Raw genomic sequence first — 17,799 nt, 5'->3', positions numbered from 1 at the left:
ACTTGGCAAAGTACAAGAGGCTTAGCTTTCAGGCTACCTTGGCTTTCGACGTGCTTTCCTTACCAGGCTTAATCATAAATAAATCTTGATTGGAAGGGAGAGATGTGTGACTCTTCCTTTCCTTTGAACACTTAGATGCCATTGCAGGGTTATTAATTGCCCTGATTTTGATGTTGTGTCTCCGCAAATGGGGAAGCCCAAGGAGAGGGAGAGAGATGGGAAGGACCCATGGGTGGAGCAGTCAGAAGGCCCACGACAGTTACTGATTAAACTCAGTGTCTTATATAGGTGTGATTCATGGCATCCCAAAACAATTACAGTATTAACATCAAAAATCACTAATCATAGGTAACCATAACAAATACAATAATAAAAAAGTTTGAAATACTGTGAGAATTACCAAAATGTGACAGAGACGTGAAGTGAGCAAATGCTATTGGAAAAATGGTGCCAAAGACTTGTTGGATGCAGTGTTACCGCAAATCTCCAATTTATAAAAAATGCAGTATTTGTGAAGTACAATAAAATGAGATATGCCTGGATGGTAAGAACCCATTTAATTTATTCATTTACTCAAGAAATATTTGTTTGGCGGGGTGCCTGGGTGGCTCAGTGGGTTAAGCCTCTGCCTTCAGCTCAGGTCATGATCTCAGGGTCCTGGGATCGAGCCTCTGCTCAGCAGGGAGCCTGCTTCCCCTTTCTCTCTGCCTGCCTCTCTGCCTACTTGGGATCTCTCTCTCTGTGTCAAATAAGTAAATCTTAAAAAAAAAAATATATATATATATATATATATATATATATATATATATATATATTTGGCATCTACCATGCGTTATTGTTGCACTGGGATACAGTATGAATAAAACAAAAATAAAATCTAAAGTATGTAGTCATGTAAGTATTGTATAAAAACATTTTGTTACTGAAAACTGGGTTTGTCTCTTGGTGACTATCAAGCCAAAAGATACAGCCAAGTCAAAGAATAGGAAAAGGTCTTGGCAGCAAATAAAGGAGAACACTAGGCTTTCCCAGAGAAATGTTTCCCTGAATAACAAAATTGGGAAAGTTTTATGCTAAGGTTTGTACATATTCATGACGAGGCTTGTGGGATGGGGAATACATCATGGAATTGAGGCAAAAGTTGTCTTAAAGTGCCTGAGCCCAGGTCAGTGGGGGGGGGGGGTGGGGGGGTACAGCAAGGGATAGAATCAGCAGTTTTCTGCCTCTAGTTGGTGAGGGCTAAAGGGATTTAGATCCTGAAAAGATAACTGGAGATCTTACCACAGATTTATTGCCCCTGACATGATTAGGCTTCTGGCCTGAGAGTGGCTGTTTTACATCCCCCCCCACCTAGTCCATTTTATGGGGCATTAGACAACATTCCCCAGTTTTTCTCAGTTGTGACATGTAGATGGTGTTACGTTGTTTTTGCGGTCACCCATGCTGAGCAAGGTTATTCAATCTTCAAAACACTCTGCATTTCACATCAGTTCGTAAGTCCAAGTGTATCTTCCCATTTATTGGAGTTGGCATAGATTCCCTTCTAGGGAGAAAGGTAGAGACGAAGCCATTATCTTTAAAAAACAGGTTTGTTCGCAATTTCGTTTATGCCATAAAAATCAGATGAGAGCACGCTGTTAAACTGTTTTATATTCTCTCACAAGATGGCTGGGTGCCTTATGTCAAGAAAGCTATGTCTGTCTTTTTCCAGGGACACCTAACTTTGTTAACAGTTTTACATTAAATAAGTACAGAAATAAAATAAACTAGAGAAAAAAAATCCCTTGCCACATCAAACTTAGATTTTAGTGGAAGACTGTGGTATATAATAAAAGGTAAATATTTGGTCTTTGTTCCCATTTCTTGTCATGAAGCTCCTAAAGCCCTTGGAATTTCCCGTGTGGTAGGAGTGTGGTATTTCTGAGGCACCCCTTTGGATCACACCTGGATTTAGTGCTTATGAGGTGATTTAGGATAGGGTCTTTGGACAGCCTGAAAGACCTAGTGATTAGAAGGTGGGAACTCTCAGCCCTAACTCCCCAGGCTTTTTGGAGGGGAGGGCTGGCCTAGGGATTGATCTCTTTAGAAACCCTTAAGCAATGAGATTCAGTGCAAAGACTCACCATTCAGAAGGGTGATACACTCCACATCTTGGACCCTTCTGGCTGTACCTATTCATCTGGCCCCCTTCCTTCCTTCCTTCCTCTCTTCCCTCCTTCCTTTCTTCCAAAAGATTTTTAATTACTTAATTGAGAGAGCGTGAAAGCAAGAGTGATCACAGAGGAAGAGGGAGAAGTAGACTCTGTTAAGTGGAGAGCCTTATGCAGGACTCCATCCCAGGACCCTGAGATCATGACCCAAGCTGAAGGTGGATGCTTAACCGACTGAGACACCCAAGCACTTCCCTTCTTTCCTCCTTCCCTCTTCCCTTCCCTTCCCTTTCCCTCTTTCCTTTCTTTTCCTTCCTTACTCCCTCCCATTGTCTCCCTACCTCCTCCCCTCCTCTTCCCTTCCCTTCCTTCTTTTCTCCCTCCCTCCCTTCCTTCCTACTTACCTACCTACCTTCCTTCCTTCCTTTCTTCCTTAATAGACCGGTAAATGTAAATTATATTCCTTAGTTCTGTAAGCTGTTCTAACAAATTATCAGACCTGGGGAGGAGATTGAGGAAACCCAGATTTATAGCTGGTAGATCAGAAGTATGAATGGCTTAGAACTTGTGACTGGTATCTGAAATGAAAACAGACTTGGGGGGCGGGGCTGAGCCTTTAACTTGTGGGTTCTACACTAACACTGGGCAGTTAGTTTGAGAATTGGATTGTTGGACAACCAGCTGGTGTCAGAATTGGTTGAGAGAGAAACAAGAGAAACAATGTATAGATAAATAAGTAGATTATGTATAAAGTATGTTAGAGACCAGAACTGTCAAGAAGAGAGCATGGAGGGCGCCTGGGTGGCTCAGTGGGTTAAGCCGCTGCCTTCGGCTCAGGTCATGATCTCAGGGTCCTGGGATGGAGTCCCGCATCAGGCTCTCTGCTCAGCAGGGAGCCTGCTTCCTCCTCTCTCTCTCTGCCTGCCTCTCTGCCTACTTGTGATCTCTCTCTGTCAAATAAATAAATAAAATCTTTTAAAAAAAAAAAAAGAAGAAGAGAGCATGGAGTAGTGAAAAGGGTAAGGAATATTTTTTTAGGGGAGGGTTGTTAAAATTTTGAATAGGTTAGCTAGGGAAAAGAGAAGATGACATTTGAGTTAAGAACTAAAGTCAGAGAGCAAACTAGACAAAAGGGAATAAAACAAAGTCCTTGAGGTGAGAGCTTGTTAGGTGTTGTTCCAAGAACAGGAAGGAGGCCAGTATGACTAAAATAGAGAGAATGAAGTAGAACATGGTGGTGGGTAGATTTGGAAAGGTGATAACCGTAGAGGGCTTTCTGTGTCATAATGCTTAGGACTTTTGCTTTTATTGTGAGTGAGAAGAGAAGCTGTTGGAGGGTTTTAAGCCAAGGAGTGATGAGATCTGACTTTGTTTTTAATAGAGCAGGTTCAGAGAGAGTAATTAGGAGGGCTGTTGCAAAAGTCTTTGTATAGATGATGGTGACTTAGAATAGGGTGAGAACAGGATGGTGCAGTGAGGAAGTTGAGAAAAATAAAATTCTGGATATATGCTTACTTTTTTTTTTTAAAGTCTGAAATATTTCATTTTGTGGTGGTATCGTTTATTTAGCCCACTGTCTTAATGGTGGGCATTTCTACCTTCTGCTGCTTTTTAAATGTTTTAATGAAAATTGTCATCTATGCATATACAAGCACTTTTCAGATTTTTTCCCTTAGAATAAACTACTAGGAAATAGATTAATGGGGAATAAAATACATATTTTTAATACTTTGGATTCATATAGCCAGAATACTGTCCTGGAAGAATTTACCTGGTTTTTTCTTACTAGCAATAAATCTGAGTATTTATATTTTTTAATATATAGTTCTGATGCACAGTGCATTTTTTTTTAAGATTTTATTTATTTATTTGACAGACAGATCACAAGTAGGCAGAGAGACAGGCAGAGAGAGATGGAGAAGCAGGCTCCCTGCTGAGCAGAGAGCCCGATACGGGACTCGATCCCAGGACCCTGGGATCATGACCTGAGCCGAAGGCAGAGGCTTTAACCCACTGAACCACCCAGGTGCCCTGTACAGTGCATTTTAACTTTTTACAAATCCCAGATCCTGATGATAAAAAGATTTTTTTCTGTTTTAATTTTAAAAAGCACACTACTTAATTTCAACTTTGATCTTCTTTTAGGTTACAGTTCCTCTGAGTCACCTCATCAATGCTTTCCATTCACCAAAAAGCACATCTGTTTCTGTCAGTGCGTCGGCTTTGCAAAACCCCCATCGAGATGTAGTTCCTGAGCATGAGGCTGTTGGCAGTGAGGTAATAGTTTTTACCCTGATTATGTGAGAAACAGTGTTTTTGATTTAGTATGTTGTAAAAATGTCTGAAATGTCTCTCTGTGGATAGACAAGGTCTATCCTTGTAACAAGGTCATTTCTATCTTTAGCTTATGTCCTTTATGATTAAAGATGTCTAATTCTGGCTTTATTGTACCCTTTTTTAAGATTTTATTTATTTATTTGACAGAGATCACAAGTAGGCAGAGGGGCAGGCAGAGAGGGGGTGGAAGCAGGCTTCTGGCTGAGCAGAGAGCCTGATGCGGGGCTGGATCCCAGGACCCTGAGACCATGACCTGAGCTGAAGGCAGAGGTTAACCCTCTGAGCCACCCAGGCACCCCAGTCCATTGTCTTTCTACTGTGATGATAAGCCTCTCCCAAATTATAGTCCAAGAGAGCCTGCATGATGAAAATACATGTATCAGAATTGCTGCCTACAGCAATATTGTGTTACTTTTAGGAATTTTGGAAAATACTGTATGGGTGGAAGAAATAAAATTCTCCTGTGATCCTGTTCCCCAGAGATAATGCTATTAACATTTTGTATTTACATGTCAAGTCTCTTTTTCTCTTACACTTTTTTGGGGGGGGCTTGAACTCACAACCATGGCATTGAGACCTAAGCCAAGATCAAAAGTTGGATGCTTAACCAACTGAGCCACCATGGCGCCCCTGTACTTTTAAAATTTTATGATTGGGTCATTATGTATATGCTGATTTAAATTCTGTTTTGTTCATTTAATGGTCTTCGTGGACTTGTTATGCTATACATTTTCTATATATATATGTTTTTTTGAAGATTTTATTTATGAGAGAGAGAAAGAGAGAGTGAGCGAGTGACTGCACAAGCAGGGGGAGAGGGAGAAGGAGAGGGAGAATCCAACTTCCCGCTGAGCAGAGAGGCTGACTCAGGCAGGACTCAATCCCAGGACCTGGGATCCTGACATGACCTGAGCTGAAGGCAGATGCCTAACCGACTGGGGCACCCAGGAGTCCCCTTCTATATTTTTAATGACTTCCAAGTGTTTATTGTATGCTATCCCATTGTTGGATATTGTTTCCAGAATTTTGTTGCTATAAACAACATCACTTTTACTGTCTGTGTTGCTAAAGAGTATTTCGTTAAGTGAAATTGCTAGGTCAGGGCCTTGAAAAGTAACTAAAACTCTAGAAGCCAATGTTGAGCTTTTGAGTAATGGTCTCAGATAATAGAATTGGGGCCCTTTTGATACACCCTCATTAGTCCTATTTGCCTTTAGTGAGTGTTCTTTATTGCTTTACAGAACTTTTTCTTTCTCCTTAATTTCTCCTCATCTCTACTCTCTACTCTTAACCTCCTTTGCTATGTGGTGGCCTTGCTTTCATCAGTCAAGTCTTGCTTATCCAAATATCCACTCCACAATGTAATTTTGTTAATTAATTTATTTATTTAAAAGATTTTATTTATTTATTTGACAGATAGGTGTCACAAGCAGGCAGAGAGGCAGGTGGGGGGTAGGGGGAGGCAGACTCCCTGCTGAGCAGAGAGCCTGATTCTGAGCTGGATCCCTGGACCCTGGGATCATGACCTGAGCCGAATTCAGAGGCCTTAACCCACTGAGCCACCCAGTCGTCCACACAATGTAATTTTAAAAACTCTCTTTCAACTTCCTTCAAAAGCTACTGACTTATTTTCCTTTTGATTTCAGACTTCTTGAAATAGTCGTTTGAGCTTGTAACTGTACTTGCTAAACTTTTATTCTTATACTACATATCATCATAGTTTGGCTTACTTTGTACCATTTTATAGACTTATTTTGCCAAAGTTATTGATTTCCTTTATGCTTCAGTGCAGACCTTTTTAAAAAGCCACATCTTGTTCAACTTACCTTAGCATCTGGTCTTGCTGAACATTTCCTACTTTAAGAATACTCCCTCGTATTGAGTGATGTTACATTGAGGATGGTTTTTCTCTTTCTGTTTTGCTGGCTTTTTTTTTTTTTTTTAATTGTTGTTGTTGCTAGCCCCTTAAATACTTGGTGTGCTTTGCATTTATCCTTGATCTGATATTTGTTAATGCACATTCTCCCAGGTCATGTTACCCATTTTCATGTATGTATGTATGTAAATGTGTGTATGTGTGTGTGTGTATAATATGCTGATGACTCCCAAATATATCCCCAACCCTAAATTTACTTTAAATCTTTGAAGTCACGTATTAATGCCTTGATAAATACCCCTCTGAAGGGGCACCTGGGTCCTGAGTGGCTCAGTGGATTAAAGCCTCTGCCTTCTGCTCAGGTCATGATCTCAGGGTCCTGGGATCAAGCCCCACATCTGGCTCTCTGCTCAGCAGGGAGCCTGCTTCCCTTCCTCTCTCTCTGCCTGCCTCTCTGCCTACTTGTGATCTCTGTCAAATAAATAAAAATCTCAAAGAAAAAAAAAAGTTAAGCACCTTGAGAAGAATGTATTTAAAAAAAAAACAAAACCCGCTGAAGAGAATTTCAGGGACCTCAAAATTAAGATGTCCAAACTTGGCTATTCTCACATTACATTGTATTTGAACTTGCAGTGGGTTTGGCCCTATCAGTCTGGTTCCAACCAGGATAGAGAAACCACATAGTTATAATGCTAAAAATTAGTGTAATTTTTTTAGTTTAACATTTTTAAAACCCTGTTTTTTTAAGGGATTGGAATAGCTAGGAATTGGCTAGTAATAAGTAAACTCTAAAACACAGAGTACTAGCAGATTTAAGGAGTAGCTAATACTCTTAGGACTGAGATGGCGCAATGGCAGGAAGAGTTCTTCACCCACGGCTGAGGTCCTGACCTTCTTGGAAGAGGGCATGGCTTTGGCTCATCGACTGGCTAAGTTGGTGTGTCACGCTAGCTGCACTTGATGGAAATCAGTCATGCAGGGTAGCAGGGAAAGCTGTTCATGGGAATGTCTCTTACTGGAAAAGCTACTACTTGTTTACTGTAGAAGCCACAGTTTACTGTAGAAGCCAAGTTTTGGAGAAGCCGTACAAGTGGCAGGCAGATGCTAGAAACATCATGGGTGCTGCACGTAGGACCCTGCTGAACGAGCACACCGGAACCAGATACAAAAACACTTTTCTCTTACAGTGTCTCCTGTGCTCTTTACTGACAAAGTTTACATTGTCCCAGCTGGCAAGGGAAAAATATTTAAAGAGCCCAGATCATTGTTCATGGAGCCAACAAAAAGGATGAAGAGGAGCTATGAGATAATAAATTGATAGAGTGTCCACCCAGAAGCCTTCTTCCTCTCAGTCCTCTTGTTGATTTTTCCAAATGTCTGTTGTCCATGATTTGTTATTTCTGTCTTTCTCTTGGGCTTGGTTCAGGCTCATACCATTTTTTCTCTTGTTCCGTCAGCCTTTTTTCATCCAGTTTATTATCTTTGTCTTCTATTTTCTAGCTATAAAACAAAACTAATAAATTAGCTATGGAATTAAATTCAGACAGGCTTTTTACAATTTGACCTTAGCCTATCTAGTTCATTCTGTCATCACTGATCTTTGGACTACTTCTGAAACATTCCAGGTGCTTTGATGACATTTTGTTTGTCCCTTACCCTCAGGTTTCCCATATTTTGGAAATAAGGTGTTACCTTAGTGAAGCTGTATCTGACTTTGGAAATTAGTTGCTCTCTGTTCTCTCTCTCTTTTTTTAAGATTTTATTTATTTATTTGACAGACAGAGATCACAAGTAGGCAGACAGGCAGGCAGAGAGGGGCGGGGAAGGAGACTCCCTGCTGAGCAGGGAGCCTGACGCGGGACTCAATCCCAGGACCCCGAGATCATGACCCGAGCCGAAGGCAAAGGCCCAACCCACTGAGCCAGCCAGGCGCTCTTTACCACTTTTTGTTTTAAATATCTCTATAATAGCAGTTATTATGTTGTATGATAATTGCTGTGCTTTTATGTACCTTATTCTTACATTTCAAGGACCTGACAGCTAGTAAGTAAGGGAAGTAATTTTTAGTTAAGAATCTGCATTTCCCTTTTGAAGTCTTTGCATTATAAATAGATGTTTTAGCTTCCCATTTTAAAAGATAGCTTTTGAGGAGCACCTGGGTGGCCCCGTTGGTTAAGTGTCCAACTCTTGATCTCAGCTTAAGTTCTGATTTTAGGGTCATGAGTTCAAGCCCTGCACAGGGCTCCATGTCAGACTCCATGCTGGGCGTGGAGCCTATTAAAAAAAATAATAATAAAGGATAACTTTTGAAAAGTAGCTTTTGACTATTATAGTGCTGTTTTCATTGTAATGATACACTTTATATTGTGTAGTTTTTAATAAAGAGCACTTTTAAATATTTTATTTCATCATGCCTTTAACTATGCTTGCCTTGGTGTTTGGATGTCAGATGAGCAACACGTCATCTTTTCCATTGATCCATACCACCTTGTTGTGAAGTTGGCAGGGCATGTTTCATAGGCATTTTACTAATGAGGCAATTGATTCTGAGAATATGAATGACTTGTCCTAAAGCTAGTAGCTGAGAAACCCTGGACATCAGTCCAGAACTATATAATCCATGGATCTAACTTCATTCATTTATTTTTGCATGTGTGAAATTTTTATGAATCTAACTTCACATCAGTCATCAGAAGCTGATACTTTACTTGTTCTGTTCATTTTTGCTTCCTGTGCTAGAACTTCTGGCTGTCTGGGGCTAATTTTTATTTGTCTTTCATGACAGCTCCTTTGGACAAGAAAATAACTCAATTCTATCCTATTTGTAGTTAGTTTAGAACTATTTTAATGCGAGTTATTTTCTTCCCTGGTTTTCACACATTTCTTTGAAAAATTTTTATTTGACAGAGAGGTCACAAGTAGGCAGAGAGGCAGGCAGAGAGGCGGGAAGGGAAGCAGGCTCCCTGCCGAGCAGAGAGCCATCCCAGGACCCCTGGGATCATGACTTGATCCGAAGGCAGAGGCTTTATAACCCACTGAGCCACCCAGGTGCCCCCACACATTTTTTACTTTGTTCAGTTTTCCTCTTTATTAGATAAGTTAGGTATGTGTAATTATAGAACCTCTCAGTTCAAAGTAGGATCTCAGGAATGAGACCAGAGGAGTGAGATGTCCTTTGGTAACAGCATATCCCCCCTTTTTAAAAAATCAAATGTGCTTTTGTTTATGGGCATTAGAGACTGAAGGAAGCTTTAAAAGTCCATAACTTAGAGGCACTATTGGGAATATATTTTTAACCTTTGTCAAACCTCATATGACTAACCTCCATAGAACCAGAACTATAAAAATATTTGCACCAGGGATGCCTGGGTGGCTTAGTTGGTTAAGTGTCTGCCTTCACCTTGGGTCATGATCCCAGGGTCTTGGGATCCAGTCCCAAATCAGGCTCCTTGCTCAGCGGGGAGCCTGCTTCTCCCTCTGCCTGCTGCTCCCCCTGCTTTTGCTCTGTCTTCTCTGGCAAATAAATAACGTCATTTTAAAAATAAATATTCGCTCCAATTTGTTTTTTCTTTTTTTTCGAATTTAGTTTTTAAATACTAGAAAAAAAGGACTTAATACCTTTGTTAGATTTTTTGAATCTATAATTTTTCAACTAGTAAGAACTGTTTTAAGTTAAATATCTTGTTATTAATTGCTAACTTGGTTGACTCACTCTTTTATAGCCTGTACTTAATTTAAGAGACCTTGGATTATCCGAATTAAAACTTGGACAGATTGATCAACTAGTAGACAGTCTACTTCCTGGATTTTGTAAAGGCAAGCGTGTTTCTTCCCATTGGCATACATCTCATGTCTCTGCACAGTCCTTCTTTGAAAATAAATATGGTAAGTTGGCTTATTTTTTGTTCCAATTTAAGTAAGCCGTTGTAGTTACTAAAAATTTAACAGATAGCATTTATTTATGCTTACTGTGTGTTAGCTTCTTTCCTGAGTTCTGTTCATTCCTTTCCTTTTTCCTTTTCTCTTTCTTTCCTTCTTTCCTTTCTTTTCCTTTTCTTAATTATCTTTCGTATTGGAGTAATTTTGGATTTACAGGAAAGTTGCAGAGATAGTACTGAGTTCCTGTATGCCCTTCACCTGGCTTCCTCTGATGTTAACTGCCTGCTTAAACATGGTGCATTTGTCAACACTGAGAAAATAATATTGGGACAGTACGTTTCACTGAACTATAGACTATATTTAGACCAAATGAAATTTCATCTTCCTAAATTACTGGTTTTTCCACACGAGGCTTCTTTCTTTGTCCCAAGATCTACTATAGCACATTACATACATTGTGTAATAGTGGAATATTGTTTTAATTTTAGGTGACAACTTTTATTGGATTCCAAGAATCATGTTAGTTTCTGAAAATACATTGAAGTAATAATCATAGTCCTTTTTTTATTTTTATTTTTTTAATTTTTATTTATTTATTTATTTATTTGACAGACAGAGATCACAAGTAGGCAGAGAGGCAGGCAGAGAGAGAGAGAGGAGGAAGCAGGCTCCCCACTGAGCAGAGAGCCTGATGTGGGGCTCGATCCCAGGACCCTGAGATCATGGCCTGAGCCGAAGGCAGAGGCTTTAACCCACTGAGCCACCCAGGTGCCCCAGTCCTTTTTTTAAAAAGAATGTATATTTTCTTATTTAAGTCTTGTAACAATCTGGTGTTAAAATAAGTTGGTAGTTTGTAGAAGGGGTTTCACTTCATGAGTTTCTTTTTGGATGATGCTTAAACAATAAATGTTAGAACTTATCAAAATACTTTTTTTTTAAATGATGGAAGAGCAGATTTAAATAATCAGTATAAGCTATAATAATAGCCCAGGAACATGCAAATTTAATTCATTTTGTGATAACGTTTTGATTGAAGTCATACTTTGTATAAATTTAATTCATTTACTAATTATTCTATTGCTTTTTTTTCATATATGGATTGTAGTATAAGTAAAGAATTCAGGAATGAGAAAAATGAAGTTTTTGAGCTTGGGGGCTTGGACTGAAAATCTGCTTCTATTTTAATGTTATACTGCCTCCTTCCTGAGAGAAGTCCTCAGGCTGAGTGGTTAAGGGTGAGGAGTAGACTAGTATCAAACTCATTCCTGCCACTGAGTGGCTGTGCCATTTACTTTAGTCCCCAGACTGCTGTTTTCTCATGTGAAGCATGAGGAAAAACTCCTTTTCTTACTTTGCAGGATCAAATGAAATAGTCTAAATAGTTTATTTAGCCCATACTGTGCTATTTGGCTCATAGTAAGTGTTCAGTAGAGTAAAATTTTTGTTACTCTCATAGCTGTGTAGTTCAGTAGTATTACTGTTGGTCTTCTGGTCGGCATATTTACATTACCTTTTAAGGTTCCTTGCCAGCTGTTTTCTTGGCTTAGGCAGGCAGAGGTATTAGGATGGGCTGTGTTGATTCCTAGGAAAATCCCCGCATTCTGTCTAGGGTATTGGGATAGAGGAGAACCAGTTTCTGTTGGTCCTATTTACTTCCTCCCGAGGATCACGAATGTAAAGTAGGATGGGCCCCATTAGTCTACTTGGGGAATTCGAAGGACCACCAAAGATGATGGCTTCCAGTTATGGGAGGAACTGTCTTCGAACCCAGTGATCAGAAGCTTTGAGAGAGAAAGATGACTGCTTCTGGTTTACAGTGTTAAATCACATTATTTATTAGCATTTTTAAATGGTCCCTAGGAAGTAGCAGTTTTTCATCTCTTTGTGCTCTCTACTAAAAGTAACTTTAGGTAAACATGTGTCTTTTACCTTGTCGTTTGAATTTAATTTCTTTGGCAGCTGTGGTCATATATCAGATCAAAAAGATAATCTGTTGGACAACTGGTAGATCATAGTAATGCGATGAAGAACTGTAATTAGATTAGCAATATTTTTAAAAACTCCTAAAAGCAAAGCCATATGAACAAATAAAAGGCTAAGCTCATACTTTTGCTTTCTAATATTTGATATAATTATTATATTTTGTGACCTTTTTTTTAGCTGGGTAAATGGAAAATTTATTTTTCTCAATTTTCTTCCAGGTTACTTAGATATGTTTGGTACTTTACGTTCCTCTTGCTTATACAGACAACATTCAAGAACTCTTAAAAGTATTTGTTCAGATCTTCAGTGCTGGCCAGGTATGAAACAACAACTGCATGTATTTTGGGAAAAAAAAATAGATTTCTTTAACAGATTCTTATTTATCTTTCTTAATCATATTAATGTTTATAAACAGTCATTTATAGCTCATAGTTCACAGTAGAACTGATAGATTATTTGGAGTCAATTAGTTTGGGTATGTCCGATTTTTGGTTGGGAAAATACGTAGTAGCTGAATTTTGAATGTGAGTGATAAGTGCCACAGTAAATCAAACTTTAGGGAATTTATCTACACCTTCAACGTAATTAAGCGTGTTTGTTTACTTCCCTGTATTCTTAAAATTTCATTTTTAAAATTGTTCCAATCAATTGCAATGACAGAAAAAAAATTTAAAGTGTAGGAAAAGTCAGGGCAACAGCAGAGGGGTTTCATCAGTGGACCAGAAATTTGAGAACTTTCTATTAGGTAAGAAATAGATGACATCACATTGATAGAAAAATCAAATATGCATGCATTTACATTTATTTAATACCAGACACTAGTGAAAGCTGTTAGGTAACAGTGATAATTGTAGATGAAAAAGACATATGTTACCTACCTTCATGGAACTTAGTAACACAAAAGAGGTGTGTGCTATTATTTCCAGTAGAAGTTAGGGAAAAAACCCATTTCCAAGTCAGTAATAGTGGATGATTTGTGAACAGTTGAACTGAAAGATTGCCAAAAGCGGGCCAGTCCCAGAATAGATTGGGCTTGTAACATTTATGCCACAATTGGCAAAAGACTTGTTGTTAATAAAGGGGGTGTGTGTGTAGAGAAGTCTGTCTCTGAAGATTGTGTGTGAGCATTGAGGCCAAGGAGAGAAATAATGGATTTGAATTAGGCACTAAATGTACCCTACTCACTCATTATAAGTCCATATTTTGTAGTATAAATGTATTGACCACCTAGCTAGTTTTGAGGAAACTTATCTACAGTCAGTATTGATTACTGTATTTTCTTTGCAATTATAACTGGAACAGCAAGATCTTCACATGTTCAAGAAAACTTGTAGCATGAAAGAGAGGTGCCACGTAGGGCACAGAGACCAGTAATGCCCTAAAGAAATGGTCAATGCAGAAGACAGAAGAATTCTTAAAGAAGGATGATATATTTTTAAATATTCATGGAAGACTTAGAAAAACTGAGCATTCATTAGGGAATAAGGAGGCTCTTCATTTTTAGAAAGTTATAACCCAGGGTCAGCTGCTCTGATCATATAATATTGAAATCAAATAACAGAAAGGATAACTTAAAAAATTCCCAATTCTATGGACATTTAAAGATACTTTTGTAAGTGTCTTGTGGCTGAAGGAAAGAGAAACAAATTACAGACAATTAGTAATGAACCACAGTGAAAATCAGCATCAAAGTCTTTGAGTTGAGGGCCAGCTGATGGCTGAGGGCATTGTGTAATTTATTAGGATGTAAGAAAGAAAATAAATCGATTAAACATTCATTTTGAGAATACTCTAAATAAATTTAGAGAAATTAAGATGTATAAAACAAATGAATACAAGAGAGTTTTACTTAGTTAAATGAATAACAGATTTAATTTAAGAAAACAAGAGAATAGAATGGTCTAATTAAAAACACTGAGAAAATGTTAGAAGTGTTAGAAGTAAAAAAAAAAAAGTGATAACAGCCACATATAGGGAAGATTTAAAACTTTGAATAGTGTGTATAAATAAAAATGTGTTGAAACAGCAATCCAAGTTATAAATGAACAACACTGACTCAGGAGATAAGACAGTAACTATGAAATTTGAAATATAATAGTGTCCCAGAGGCACTTCGGCTCAGATGGTTTTTATGGTTTATGTTCTGTTTTCCAGGACCAAAATCAAGAAAAAGGTAGAATAGGTTTTCCTGTTTATTCCACGAGATTAGTAATACTAAAATGTTATCGTAGAAAAGGATATAATAGATTGCAGTTTCACCTAATAATGTAAATACAGAAATTGTAAATAAAATCTGAAAAAGGAATTATAGAAATGGGCTTGAAAATATGATAAGGAATATGAGTGATTTAATATTAGGAAGTATGTTAATTTATGTTAATAGATTAGAAAAGAATAATACTATTTCAATGTATGAAAAAGGCATGTGATAGATTTTAATGGTCACACCTCCTACAAAGTTGTCAAGAACTATAATAGAAAGTTTTAAAATTTATTAAGGAACTCTATTAGGATCTTAGGAATACAGGAAATAAGATAGTAGTAGCCTGTTTTTGTTGAGGAATTTGGAAGTTTTAAACAATATAATTAAAAAGGAGTTTAGAAGTTTCGGGACAAAATTATGATTGTTCTTTGTTTACCAGGTAATATGTTTCCAGAAAACTTTAAAAAATCAACTGAAAGGCTACTCTAGTATCACATAAGATAAATGCATAAAAATCAATATCTTTCTTATATTCTAGCAATAGCTTTTATTTATAGTTTCTTCCAAACCCATTTAATCTTTGTCCTCACAAGAAATATTCAACATAATGTACATACATATATGCATGTGTATACACACATATATGTGTACATACTTGTATACACATATATGTATACATATGTGTACACACATACATGTATATACATTATGTTGAATATTTGTATCAATATTCGAGTATTATATTGAATGTAATATATATACATATGTTTGTGTGTGTGTATATATATATGCGCACCTGTGAAACTTCACAGAACAAAATAAAAGAGCTAGGTAAACTAAAATGAGAGAATACCATAATCCTCTTTGAAAGGACTCAGTACTATGATAGTTTTAATTTATGCCCAGATTTATTAATTCACTGCAACCTTGTTCAAAACCCTAAACACTTGCTATGAAAACCAAGAAGTTGATTTTAAACTTGACAGTAAAATGGGGCACCTGGTTGGCTTAGTAAAACATCCGTCTCTTGATCTGGGGTTGTGAGTTCAAGCCCCAAGTTGGGTGCAGAGATTACTTAAAAAAATAAAATAAAAAAATAAACTTGGACATAAGAGAATCTTAATTTAATTTAATTTAATTTAATCTTAGTTTAATCTTAAATAAGTCCCAAATAGGTAAAGGTCTGAACAAAGTTAAAAGTCAGTAGACTCCAGGGCGCCTGGGTGGCTCAGTGGGTTGGGCCGCTGCCTTCGGCTCAGGTCATGATCTCAGGGTCCTGGGATCGAGTCCCGCATCGGGCTCTCTGCTCAGCAGGGAGCCTGCTTCCTCCCCTCTCTCTCTCTCTGCCTGCCTCTCTGCCTACTTGTGATCTCTCTCTGTCAAATAAATAAATAAAATATTAAAAAAAAATTAAAAAAAAAAGTCAGTAGACTCCATTTTTTTTTTTTTTAAGATTTTATTTATTTTATTTGACAGATAGAGATCACAAGTAGGGAGAGAGGCAGACAGAGAGAGAGGGGAGGAAGCAGGCTCCCCGCTGAGCAAAGAGCCCGATGCGGGGCTCGATCCCAGGAGCCTGGGATCATGAACCGAGCCGAAAGCAGAGGCTTTAACCCACTGAGCCACCCAGGTGCCCCCATTTTTTTTTTAATTGTTTTATTTGGAGAGGGAGAGAGAGAGAGAGGAGGGCCAGAGGGAAAGGGAGAGGTAGAATCTCAAGCAGACCCCAAGCTCAGTGTGGAGCCTGATGCAGGGCTCGATCCCATAACCCCGAGACCAGGACCTGCGCCAAAACTAAGAATTGGACAACTTAACTGACTGAGCCACCCGGGGGGGCTTCTCTTAAAATCACAGTTTGGGGGTGAGGCGCTCTAATCAATACAGTGCAGAAAACACTAAAGATTAAAAGATAGGAATATTTTAACCTTTAAGTTGCTGTATCAAAAGACAAAGACATTAAATATTTCAAATATATGTGACTTAAAGTTAGTTTACATAACATGCATCCTTTTTATACATGAAAATGGGAAAGGTTATGAGTGTTGACAACTAAAGAAAATATTGAATAAAAGTGGAAGTTTTTCAGAAATTACCCCCATTTCTAATCTGAAATGCAAATTAAAACAAGACAGTGCTTTTTGTCTATCTGATTTGTACAAATTAAAAAATTTATAGGGATGCCTGGGTGGCTCAGTTGGTTAAGCTCAGGTTGTGAACCCAAGGTCCTGGGATCGAGCTCCGCATTGCACTCCTTTGCTCAGTGGGGAGCCAGCTTCCCCTTCTGCCTGTCACTCCCCCTGCTTGTGCTCTTTGACAAATAAAATCTTAAAAAAAATTTTTTTAATTAAAAATTTTTATTAATCTGATTGGAAAGGAGGTGGAGAAAAGGATACTCCTTTTCATTGGTGGTGTATAAATCAGTAACAGCCTTTTAGAGGGCAGTTTCTTAGTGTTAAATAATTCAGACCTCACATTTCACTTTTAAGAATTCAGTCTACAGGGCGCCTGGGTGGCTCAGTGGGTTAAGCCGCTGCCTTCGGCTCAGGTCATGATCTCAGAGTCCTGGGATCGAGTCCCGCATCGGGCTCTCTGCTCGGCAGAGAACCTGCTTCCTTCTCTCTCTCTCTGCCTGCCTCTCCATCTACTTGTGATTTCTCTCTGTCAAATAAATAAATAAAATCTTTAAAAAAAAAAAAAAAAAAAAAAAAAAAAAAAAAGAATTCAGTCTACATGTGCTGAAAGGTGATATGTATAAGAATTTTAACTGAAGCATTCTTAGCAATAAGAAAACAGGAAACAACTAATGTCCATGGTAGGAAAGTGTTTGAATATTCAAATCTGATAAATTGGGAAAATATTAACAGCCATTAAGTTGAATGTAGTCTGATCTGTTCTAAAAAATGTCCATGATATATTGATTGTTCAGTGCAAGAAGATAACTGCAAAAAATTATGTATTATTTTTGTAGAAAGAGCATGTATTTAAATACATAGAAGTTTAGTCATGAAGTTATTTTCCAAAGCTTTCATTCTTTTATTTTTCATTTTTTTGAATTAGGCTCTATGCCCAGTGTGGAGCCCAATGCAAGCTTGAACTCAAAACCTTGAGATCAAGACTTGAGCTGAAATCAAGAGTCGGATGCTTAACCGACTGAGCCACCCAGGCGCCCCAGTCATGAAATTAACAGTGGGCACTTCTGGGAAGTGAGATTGGGGTTTGAGGAATTAGACACTGACTTTTATTTGATATTCATCAGTGGGTGTTTTTTTCTTTTCACATTTTAAAATTACCAAGAGGCTATAAATTATTTTGTAGATTCAATCCATTTTAATGACTTTAGTGAAGTGTCAGATGAAGAACTATGTTAAAAA

General features: G+C 38.0%; 1 protein-coding gene across 2 annotated transcripts in view; it reads left to right on the top strand.

Annotated features, from left to right (window-relative positions):
- Positions 1-17,799, top strand: part of YME1L1 (YME1 like 1 ATPase) — a 50,808-nt gene that overhangs the window by 7,594 nt on the left and 25,415 nt on the right. The window contains exons 2-4 of one of the 2 annotated variants that reach the window (XM_004757663.3): positions 4,296-4,427; positions 10,086-10,248; positions 12,444-12,542. In XM_004757663.3, the coding sequence (XP_004757720.1) occupies positions 4,296-4,427; positions 10,086-10,248; positions 12,444-12,542 (394 nt within the window). The remainder of the gene's footprint in view (positions 1-4,295; positions 4,428-10,085; positions 10,249-12,443; positions 12,543-17,799) is intronic. The other variant, XM_004757664.3, reaches the window with a different exon arrangement.

This window comes from Mustela putorius, unplaced genomic scaffold, assembly GCF_011764305.1.
Source record: "Mustela putorius furo isolate JIRA1106 unplaced genomic scaffold, ASM1176430v1.1 tig00000827_pilon_pilon_pilon, whole genome shotgun sequence".
Lineage (NCBI taxonomy): Eukaryota > Metazoa > Chordata > Mammalia > Carnivora > Mustelidae > Mustela > Mustela putorius.
The sequence above is the reverse complement of the archived record's forward strand: the minus strand, read 5'-3'. Positions and strand labels throughout refer to the sequence as shown.